The following is a 12,143-nucleotide window of genomic DNA, read 5'->3' as shown; positions in this document are numbered from 1 at the left end:
GAGAGTCTAGAAGAAACAAACAATCTCAGATGCAGAGTGACACAGATGCCTCTCCGTGCTGACTAAAGCTGACATAGAACGGCCGATGGCATGGGCCATTGATGAGCGAATGCTCCACGTCGATTGTATACTCAAGTCCTTCAACAGATCAGCCTGGTATGCCTGTAACACTGCCATAGTGTGGAGCGCAGCACCAGCTTGACCTGCAGCTTATAAGCTTTATTTTCTATTTTGATTGGACAGAAACCTATCCTCTAGCTTACTACATTTGGGGGTCTCTTGTTCGCGTGGCAGTCAAGCTGTAACCTGTCCACTGTGAGAGTAACCACGTCGTGCAGCTCCTCGACAGATTTTTTTATTGTGAGAGGAACGCTCAGAGGCGGGCTGCTCGCTGCTCGAGATCACAAGAAGGGATGTGTGGATCAGGTGACACAGCAAGCGAATGCGACAGGCCCATCGCTCGCTTGTCATGCAGAAAAAGTGTGTGTGGTGTGGAAATAGTTCAGAAAAGAGCAAAGCATCTTCACTGAGAACAGTTCACAATGCTTGCCCATCTCTAAAGCCAGAACCGCGTGCTCTTCCCCCAAACAAACAAAACAATAATCGTGTGTATCCAGCTCAGACATGGGACGGGAGCATGGAGGAACACAACACTTACCATTTCGTTTGCTCATCCTAACAAAGATCTGTAGCAGATGAAAGAGTTTTCATTGACACACACATGCACAGAATGATCTGAAGACAAAAGACCTGATGATGCACCTGTGGCTTATCTATTTATAGCCCTGTGTTGCGCGAGCGTCAACCGAGGCTATATTACCTCCGGGTCAATTCTATTGACGTGTTACACACATCATTCACAGCTGGTCACGATTAAGATGCTTCCCAATTTGCTGTGCAGATATATATACTATGTCATTAGGTGACAGAGTTGAAGCGGATCCAAGCCCCGCTGAAGTTGTGTTCCCTCTGGGACGGTGCCATTGTAACATCAGGACGGTTCCGGTTGTGTATCTGTCACCATAACAACGGTGGATAATGACAGATACGCATCAGGTGTGGAGGATTTAAGCTGGGCAAATGGAGTGTACAAAAGAAAAAGTGATGAGACAGTTGCGTGTGGTTCTCTCTCTCGAGAAGTCGTTTCTTGGGTGGTGTTGATGTTTTATGGAGGTTTCTGGAGAAGTGTTGTGAGAGCCCGGCTGTATTGAGGGTGCAACAGCGATTGTGTGAGCATGAGTTGAAGACATCAAATGCTGGAAAGCAAGTGAGATATGGAGCTGAAGACGACATTGTGAAGTGTATTAATTACGAGTGTAATCGTCACTTGAAAGTGGTTGGATTGGGTTATCATTGAACTCTTGTTTCTCTTCTTCTGAGTGTGAGCAAGTGTCGAGGAAGCTCTGTCCACTGTGCCCGTAAGGAGGCACCCGAATTCCCTCGTTATGTGATGAGAACTGACTCAGTACGACAGTGGAAGGATCGATCGTTGGGTGAGTGCTGGCCTTATTGCACAGAGAGAGAGTGGATATGCAGTGCCTGATTTGATGTGTCACACCGTATGGGCTTGAAGTGAGATTGCAGTGTGTGGGGATCATATATACTGACCGCCGTGCACTCCCCATCTTTTATTCTTATCCGCTGTCATTGAAGAGGGATTTCAGGTGCTGAATGTGGACATTTCACATTTACATGTTGGAAGAATGTGCGTGCTTGTATAACTTTGTCTGCTCATATAGAAGAATCTTTCTGTCAAGTGTCCCTCTACGTGATGTCTCCTGGAAGGAGACACTCATGTTAGAAATACTTCTTCGTCTGTATGTTTTACAGAAACACACCCCAGCCATAAGCTCTTGTCTTTGTATTGAGGAAAACATAAATGCACTTGTATAACTTCCCCTATCTGTCCAATAGAGAATTCCTCTGCTAATGTCTCCTTGTGTGATGCCTGCCTGAAGGAGAGACACATTGGACACACCCTCGTCTGTTTTACAGAAACTCACTCCAGCTGTAAGCTCTTGTCTCTGCATTGAGGAAAACATACATGCACTTGGATAACTTACTCTGTCTATTCAATAGAGAATTCTTCTGTTAATGTCCTCTTATGTAATGCCTGCCTGAAGGAGAGACACACATTGAACACACCTCCGTCTGCTGTATAGAAACACGCTCCAGCCGTAAGCTCTTGTCCCTGCATTAAGGAAAAACATACATATACTTGCGTAACTTACCCTGTCTATTCAATAGAGAATTCCTCTGCCAATGTCAACTTATGTGATGCCTGCTTAAGGAGAGACACACATTGGACATACTTCTGTCTGCTTTACAGAAGCACACCCCATCCGTAAGCCTTTGTCTCTATACCAAAGAGAAGCACGCCCGTACTTGAATTACTTACTTTTCTGTTTCGTAGAGGAATCCCTCCGCCAAAGCTCCTCCGGTGGAGGTCTGCTTGAAGAAAGAGACTCGCGTTGGAAGCATTCACGTTGTTTGTTTGGCAGAGGACCGCTCCCCTTCCTTGTCCCACTCCGTGCCTTAAGAAGGTATTCGTACCTGGATATTCACCTGCCTGGTAGAAGATTTTGTGGTTACCATGGTTTAACTATAGTAACCATGGTTTTTTGGTTTTATTTGTAGTAAAACCATGGTTAATTTTCGTAAGGGAAGCCAGAGGCGACAGCGGCAAGGAACCAAAACTCCATCGGTGACAGAATGGAGAAAAAAACCTTGGGAGAAACCAGGCTCAGTTGGGGGGCCAGTTCTCCTCTGACCAGACGGAACCAGTAGTTCAATTCCAGGCTGCAGCAGAGTCAGATTGTGCAAAAGAATCATCTGTTTCCTGTGGTCTTGTCCTGGTGGTCCTCTGAGACAAGGTCGAAATCATACCAGACAAAACCATAACATTTAAATAGTTAACTCAAAACTGAAACTTTTTTCATTTATTCACCTTCATATTGTTCTAAACCTGACTTTCTTGCTTTGTGTGTGGAAATGCATCTAGTAGAATGTCAAGCTGCTCTTTTCCTTATAATGTAAAACAAAGTGAATAGTTACAATGACTATTTCAATATACCATTTTGTGTTCTACACAAGGAATAAAGCCATAAAAGATTGGAACAACATCAAGTGAGCAAATGATTATACAATTATAATTACACATTTTTGAGTGTAATATCCCCTCAGATTAATCTGTATGCTATAGTAATAATAATAATAAAACATCCAGAGGTTGTCTTGAGAAGGGGTGAGAGATATCTCTGTTCATAAGGGGTGTAGACCTTTTCAAGGCCACAGGGTCATCTAGGTCCATATTTCAACTGCCACATCTTCGAGTCCCTTGTTAAACAACAACAACAACAACAACAACAACAACAACAACAACAACAACAACAAAGTGTTTGAACACTGGAAAAGGAATTGGAATTATAAGCTTTTGTTGAGACAAGACTAGACAAGGCAAAATTGTTCTTAGAGGTGACAGTGGCCATTTTGTGTTTAACAACTGCCAGTTTAAAATTGAGAAAAAGAGAAAGAGTACAATTTCGAGACAAAAACCTTGAGCAGTTTCTTTATTGGTATAACAGTAATGCTTTGTTCTGTCAATTTTTATTCTAAATTATATTCATTGTCTGGGTATAAAGTCCATGGCATTTTGTTTGTGTGTGAAGCTCTCTTCAAAACATGCTTTTCATATATTTTTGCCAAAATGCTGAGGGATTAGATAAAGGAATATCACAGAAACCAGGGGACTGCAAGGGTATACAAAAAGATACAAAATAGATACTTTGTTTCACTACCCCAAACTAACAATGCATAATGGTTTATAATTTATTTATTTATTATATTATATTCCATGCTATTAGAAAGTTTGAAAATCCCAGGTCTATAGGTCTTATCATATGCTTTCATTGCACTTGAAATATTTAGTATAGTGCTCAAGTCAAATTAACTCTTATGAAGTTTTTGTAGTAAATGCTTTGCAGGAAATAGTTAAAATATTCAAGAGCTAAAATATTTAGCAGTACTCGTTAACTTTTTTTAGTGACCTTAGTCCTATATTTCTGATTCATTTTCTCCATAAGCATTTTCCCCCTAAGCAGAAAGACAACAACAACAACAATGTTACAGGACTTATAGCATGGGTCAACTTTTCAGCTGCACAAAGAAAGAAAAAAAAAAGAAAAAGAAAAAACTTTCATATGCCTTCATGGCACTTGAAATATTCAGTATAGTGCACATCATATTAACTTTTATAAAGTTTTTGTGGACTTTGTTCTTTTTTGAGCTCAACAGCAATGATAGGGAAAATATCTACATGTAAATAATTATTAATTAATAATATTAATAAATGTTTTTGTTCCATAAAAAAAAATAAAAATAAATAACAAATTGCATGTTTGAAGTGTCAGGAAGGGGTGATTAAATAATAAGAGATTTTTCATTCTGGGGTGAACTATTACTCTAGTTAAGCTCATCAGTCTGAGATGTCATTGCTTAGCACTCATAATTGCAGCTTTCCCCAATTTTGGCCAGTACTTGTGAAGCTGATGTTTATTGATGGTGATAAGAGCTCAAGGATTGCCTCATTTGGGCTCCAGCTGCGGTATGATGAGGAAAGATGATTGCATGATCTCGTTACATTCATCAACATTATCCACAACACTGATCAGACATAACTGAGTTCACTTGATGCTTTGGCCATGTATCATTTAATAATGCAGAAAAACTGCCAAATAAATTAGGAGATAATGAAAGGAGGAAAGAATATAATTGCCTAATGCCACGTTTCCATTTGGGAAGTGTTAGATTTCTAAATGACAGTGTGTTATCATTAATCTGTTTTTCAAAGTCAGTTATGCTTAGAATAGTCTTTGAATCTCTATAGAAACACTCATTGTATTGTCGATTATTGGTCTACCCTGTGGTGTGCCATTATCAGTGAGGTCAAAGTTACTTTACCAGTTAAGTTAATGCAGATAGATTTGTGACCCATCACCTTTGTTCTTTTAGTGATCAGAATCAGATTTATAATATTAAATATGTTACTATAACTATTTGCGATGTCATAGTGTCTTGTCTAGTGTAAATGTCAGAAACTTGGGATAAGAAACAAAGTTACACAACTGGAAACAAATGGGAACTTTTTATTGCTGGACATACCTGTAGTTGTCAAGAGTTAAAACAATAACTGATGAACTGGGAAAAAAAAGAACACAAAATCTAAATCACAGCACACAACTCTGAGTGCTGTGATGATGACAAAAATGGAATGAATACACATGAGAAAAAAAGAGGAATTGCAACTACCACCAACACAAATGGTCATAATGCAACAAACCTAAAATAATGCAGGACAACAGCGCAACATATTGAAAATTAGCAGAATGAGAAAGACAAAAAATAAATAACTGTGAATTTCAGAAATGTGGTGGCAGTATGAATCTAATCCATCATCCACATTTATTTTATGAGCTCTTGTAACATTGTTTAAATAGAAATCAAGAACCAGATATTGTGGAGGTTGATTTCTACCAGTTTACATCTTATGATTTTCAAACATCTGACTCAATAACGCCATCGAGACAGATTAACATACAATACTCTTCCATAACACTTTATGCAAGTACAGTGGGGCTCAAACATCTGGGACCACAGAGATACAAATTTTCATTTATTTTTGTCATAAAATATTATTATAATAAATAAGCAATTTAAATGAAATGTTAGAATTCATTTTCATATTTATAAAAAAAATTCATAGTAGATTTTCGTCTGAGATTGATGCCAAAAGTTTGAGCAAAAACCAGCTGTTGTTATCCAGCATAATTTGTGTACATCAGTGGAAGCAAGGAAATTTTACCCCTTCATAATTGAAGTTAGACAAATTATCTTACCTGATTAGCAACATAGAAATTAGTGCAGTACCCTAAATATTTATTTTTGATAGTTCATAATATTACTTTATTTGAAACCCTCTGTTAATTCCTTTGCTTATATTAGGTTTTGAATCTCAGATTTTCAGTGTCGGCTCTTCACTGGATGAGCTACATTAAACTAGATTTTTGTTAAATTTGTACAGAAAAAGTATGAAAATGTCAAAATGTTATGAACAATAGTGAGCTACAAAGTACTGTATCTATGATGTAATAAAATATGTAAACATTTATTGTTTGACACAGGTTACTGTGACAACATGAAATATTCACTTGTTCGCAGTGAATTTGTCTTCCTCAAATCATTTCATATTTCAGTGAATGGATTTTTTCGTTAACACTTGATCCATATGTGAATTGTGTGCAAATGTGAGTAAATTTAACTGAATTTAATGTTGAATGTCTCATTTTCCATTTGTAAAAGATGGATGCTTTTCAGCTGAATCTGGCTATGACAGAGCTCAATCAGAATATGAATGTTAAAGCAACTAAGTCCTTGACGAACACTGTAAATAAATAAATAATAATAATAATAATAATAATAATAATAATAATAATAATAATAATAATAATAATTAACAAAAATAAAATAACAATAAAAAATGACAAACTATTCGTTTAATGGAACACTTCTTCTCCAGCATGGTTTAGAAAAGTACTGTTTTATGGCAAATTTTCCCACTTTGCATCTCCAAAATTTTTCATTTGCAAAGATATCTGTATTTCATCACACACATTACATGCATGTCCAAAATCATGACCATTACCCATGATCATTATTGATTTGTACAGGGTTACAATGGACAAGGGTTGCTTTGTGTGTGTCTTTTTTTACACCAAGGATTTTGTAACTCAGAAAGTCACTTGAGGGATAAAAATGCTGCAATGAGATATTTTACACGGGCATTGTCCCCCAACCAGACAGAAAGTAAAGTATCAAGGTCCCCAGAGTCCTATTTTTTCCTTCTCCCTATGCTTACCAAATGCTTAAGTGTGCTTCAAATCACATAACTTGGAAATAGGTTCAATGTGTTTGAGCTTTTAAAGGATGTGTAAAATCCCTGTTTCATGTTCAAGATTTCTCAGATGTTGTTCTGTGTATATTTGTCATTCAGATTTTCATTTTACACATAGTATTCCTTGTCCTTGTCTTTGGGTCTCTTGTTGCTGGGACCCTTAGTGTTGGGCTGTTTGTCTTTGATTACTGTGCCATTATTCTGTGCAGAATTGCTGATGTAGTTCCGTGTTTCATCTACCTGATAGGAGCCCTCATCCCTGTTCCTGTATTTGTACATGGCATAGAGGAGAATGAGGATGCACAGGGCGGCAGCAGAGATGATACCCACCACCATACCCATAGTGCTGCTGGACTCACGTATTACCTCCGAGGCACCAGGAGGCACTCTCCTGATACCTGGCACGGTGGGCAGGGCACTGGGGATGGTGCGCAACATGGGCTGGGTGATGTACGGCCCCTTTGGTTTGGTGCCGTCTATGTCAAAAGACGTGGGGAGTGGTAGTAGCACTATGTCCGGTTGGGGTTTGATTTCACGGTTGTTCATTTTCCCAGCTGGGATTTTAGGTGCACGCTCAGGCATGACAGGTGATGCAGCTGAGCTCCTGAAGTCAGGCTGAGGAGGGATGGCCGTAGTCCTTCCTGCCTCAGAGGCCTTGCTAGGTTTAAAGTCCTTTACTTCCCACTTGGGCGCAAGAGCTTTGTAGCCACCTTCGTAGGTCGACGTAGTCAAGATCTTATCTGTTACCAGGGAGAAGGTGGTGTAAAAATCTTCATCATCAGTAGGGGGTAGGCTAGAGTCGAAGGCCTCCCCAGAGCCAAAACCCGATATCACCAAACCATCACCATCATCATCATCATCACAATCATCGCTGCCTTGGTCTGACAAGCAAGGTACACCCGCCTTGGTGGCAATTGTCAGGGATTCTTTGGTGGACTCAATAATGGTGAGGACGGGGTGAAGGGTCAGGGGAATGGGGATGAAAGGGGCTCGAGTGGAAATAGGGGGGATGTCTATGGGATCCTCAACAAGAACAGGGATAACTAACTCCCCTCCTGGCAAGCAGAAGAAAAAGAAAGGAAATTAGTGTCCGTTCAAGTCTGGCTGCTTGCAAACAAGCATGGAAAAAAATAAAGCAAAGCAAGAACATTTGAAAAGAGATATGAAAACAAACAAACAAAAAACACTTGTCTAAACCAATGGCCAAAACAAACCAACTAAGAACTAAAAGATATAACAGAAATGTAAAAATGCGTGGTAAATTTATCAAAAGGCTTAAAGGGACATGCAGGGTCTTGAGCTTTCTTTTTGGCATACTCTATTTAATTGACCTCTAAACAGAACACCTGTTACCCACAATTATTGCACCCCTAAAACTTAAAGTGACTGAAATGAGTGAACCTTGAACATCTTTGTTTTGCTAAGTGTACGGACGAAAGTGCAAAGCTGAGCCGAACCGTTTTGAGCAACTGCTCACATTGTGAATTCATTTAGGAAATTTATGTCTAAGCATGCTGTTGGATCAATGAACATAAGACCAATGAAGAGCGTAATGTATGGAACACTCCCAAAAAAAAAAAAAAAAAATATATATATATATATATATATATATATATATATAGTATTGAAATTTCTAATTTTCTGAACAGCTTATTAAGACTTTAGAAAAAAATTACTTTATTTTTTGTTTCTTTCAAGTCTGTCACACTTGAGATAAGAGGCAATGGCCTTTTGAAAGTTCTTATTAAATTGCCACACTAGCACAATTTACATGACAGTTCAACAACACCTGAATGTTTGTCTATGTGAACACTAGTACCATATGTTATATGATTCGCATCACTCAGTTTGACAGAGACAATTTAATTTTTGAGAAAATAAACACATTAGGTTTCACGTGAAAAAAGATTGAACTTTAGTTCAAATTTAAACCAATTTATGGCAAAATATTGCATTTAGCTTGATTTACTGAATAAGGCCCAGTGTTCTTATGATTGATTACACAGAAACATGTTCTGGCTGTTTTTCATGAAGTTATTATTATTATTATTATTATTATTATTATTATTAATAATAATTTTTATTATTTATTTATTTTTTAAACAAGTCATTTATTCAGATGGTGGTTGAATCTGCTCAACTTACACCAAGGTGGCTTTGCAGTTTACAAACAGAGGGCACTACAAGGCAACACAGGTTTTAAACAACGAACCAAAAGAAATAAAAGAAGAGGAAAGAAAAATAAAAGCAATGCAAACAACAATTAATGGTTAGAGCAAAACATTAGAAATATTCACAAACCAAATGCACGGAGAGTCAAAAAGAGAGTAGTAAAATACATAAAAAGAAAATTAGTCTAAATAAATAAATAAATAAGCCCATAAAACAATTAATCAAAAGGTGGAAGCATACCATCAGTTTTGTGACTTACATCAACAAATTGCCCGCATGATTTTGGCAGGAAGAAAAAAAAATTACAAAAAATTAAGAAAGTTGTGTAAGAATGCTTGGGGATAAGTATGGTAAATATGTAATGATTTAATTAGGCAATCAGTTTATCCTTTGATTTTATATTTTTCTTCTTAGACAAGATGATACAGGAGGCAACGACACATACATTCACACCATGACATGAAAAATAACTTCACCATTCTTCTTTTGATAAATAAATCATTTTATCTACAAAAGAAAACTGAACAATTTTCTTTTTTAAGATAAGTTTGCTTTGAAGTATCTACAGCTAAATATTTTCTTTGTTTTATTTAAAAAATGAATTCTTAAATGACTGAATATGGTACATACTGTACCATTGCTAAGAGGAGAAGGGGAGTTGCAAAAGACATAGAAAGAGAGAAAGAGAGAGGCCTATGAACAGACTAGGTAGAAAATGACATAGATGGAAGGGAATGTGTAAGTCAGTTGCCATGTCCATGTAAAGGCGGTACGAAGCGGTCGGGTGGCAATAGAGCTTTGGGCTGTAAGGAAGTGATGGGGATATACAAACAATCAGCATATACATGCCCATCTACCAGATCATATAGCACTCTCAAGACTATAAGTACAGACCCTAAGATGCAACTTCTGTCCCATGCAGTCTCCGTTTTGGAATTCAAATTTATACAATTTAGAAGTCAGATTTGAGAAATGTTGACCAATATTTAATTGATTTTGAACATTTGAAGTAGACAATGGTACTTATTATTATTATTATTATTATTGTTTTGTCTTGAAAAAATGTGTGTATATATGTGACTGTATTTACAGGTATATAGTTCTAAAATGTCTCTGAATATAAACTTAATATTGGCCAAGCTAAACAAAAAAAAAAAAAAAAAAAAAAAAAACTGACTCAAAGTGTTTAATTAATTATTATTAAAATTATTATTTTATATAATGAAGCACAACATGTTCCAAATGCCTCTAGCCAGTATACTGATCCATTAAAACTATATGGAAAATACAGCATTTTGGATAGAAATCTCTTTTGAATAAATTTATGCAAAACACTATCTATCTATATATATACACACACACACACATACATATATATATATATATATATATATATATATATATATATATATATATATATATAAACTCACCTAAAGGATTATTAGGAACACCATACAAATACTGTGTATGACCCCCTTTCGCCTTCAGAACTGCCTTAATTCTATGTGGCATTGATTCAACAAGGTGCTGAAAGCATTCTTTGGAAATGTTGGTCCATATTGATAGGATAGATAGATTTGTGGGATCCACATCCAGGGCATGGAGCTCCCGTTCCCCCACATCCCAAAGATGCTCTATTGGGTTGAGATCTGGTGACTGTGGGGGCCATTTTAGTACAGTGAACTCATTGTAATGTTCAAGAAGCCAATTTGAAATGATTCGAGCTTTGTGACATGGTGCATTACCCTGCTGGATGGGTACATGGTGGTCATAAAGGGATGGACATGGTCAGAAACAATGCTCAGGTAGGCCGTGGCATTTTAACGATGCCCAATTGGCACTAAGGGGCCTAAAGTGTGCCAAGAAAACATCCCCCACACCATTACACCACCAGCAGCCTGCACAGTGGTAACAGTGCATCATGGATCCATGTTCTCATTCTGTTTACGCAAAATTCTGACTCTACCATCTGAATGTCTCAACAGAAATCGAGACTCATCAGACCAGGCAACATTTTTGCAGCCTTCAACAGTCCAATTTTGGTGAGCTCAAATTGTAGCCTCTTTTTTTTTGCTATTTGTAGTGGAGATGAGAGGTACCCGGTAGGGTCTTCTGCTGTTGTAGTTCATCCGCCTCAAGGTTGTGCGTGCTGTGGCTTCACAAATGCTTTGCAGCATACCTTTAGTGGTTATTTCAGTCAAAGTTGCCCTTCTATCAGCTTTAAACAGTCTGCCCATTCTCCTCTGACCTCTAGCATCAACAAGGCATTTTAGCCGGCAGGACTGCCCTTTTCACACCATTCTTTGTAAACCCTAGAAATGGTTGTGAGTGAAAATTCCAGTTACTGAGCAGATTGTGAAATACTTAGACTGGCCCATCTGGCACCAGCAACCATGCCGCGCTCAAAATTGCTTAAATCACCTTTCTTTCCCATTCTGACATTCAGTTTGGAGTTCAGGAGTCTTGACCAGGACCACACCCCTAAATGCATTGAAGCAACTGCGATGTGATTGGTTGGTTAGATAATTGCATTAATGAGAAATTGAACAGCTGTTCCTAATAATCATTTAGGTGAGTGTATATCTATCTATCTATATATCTATCTATCTATCTATATATATATAAAGCACATAGTGAAGTCAAACGGAGAAGGGACACTGTACCATCACCACCTTCTCAACTAATGGTACCATTATTAGTTTTCTGTTGTAAATCTCTTGTTAGTAGCTTGACAGGCAGGTGTGTATTTCAGGAAAAAGAGGGAAAATCAATTATTTTATATTTTCACTGCAAGGCCAAATGAGTTTTTTTTTTTTTTAACAAGTTGCATTTAGGGAAAGTAGAATCACAGTAATGTGAGCTGGGAACAAAAGGGCTAAAAACAGGGTTACAGAATATTGAGAAACTTTTGGGCAAATGGCTTTGGGATACTGTATATGCCTGTACCAACTTTAATCATACATGTATGATACATTTGTCAACAAAATCTAAATCGCAATAGAAAGATAAAGACCTACTGATC

General features: G+C 37.5%; 1 protein-coding gene across 12 annotated transcripts in view; it reads right to left on the bottom strand.

Annotated features, from left to right (window-relative positions):
• Positions 1-7,049: 7,049 nt before the first annotated feature.
• The window catches only part of LOC113098628 (neurexin-3b-beta), a 257,272-nt gene continuing 252,178 nt past the window's right edge, over positions 7,050-12,143 (bottom strand). For 9 of the 12 annotated variants that reach the window (XM_026263652.1, XM_026263653.1, XM_026263656.1 and 6 more), the window contains one exon: positions 7,050-8,004. In XM_026263652.1, the coding sequence (XP_026119437.1) occupies positions 7,058-8,004 (947 nt within the window). In that variant the 3' untranslated portion in view covers positions 7,050-7,057. Of the gene's footprint in view, positions 8,005-9,380; positions 9,925-12,143 lie in introns of all 12 variants that reach the window. The other 3 variants (XR_003289112.1, XR_003289113.1, XM_026263658.1) reach the window with 2 other exon arrangements.

This window comes from Carassius auratus, unplaced genomic scaffold, assembly GCF_003368295.1.
Source record: "Carassius auratus strain Wakin unplaced genomic scaffold, ASM336829v1 scaf_tig00216591, whole genome shotgun sequence".
NCBI lineage: Eukaryota > Metazoa > Chordata > Actinopteri > Cypriniformes > Cyprinidae > Carassius > Carassius auratus.
Note: the sequence above shows the minus strand (reverse complement) of the source record. Positions and strands in the feature narration are given on the sequence as shown.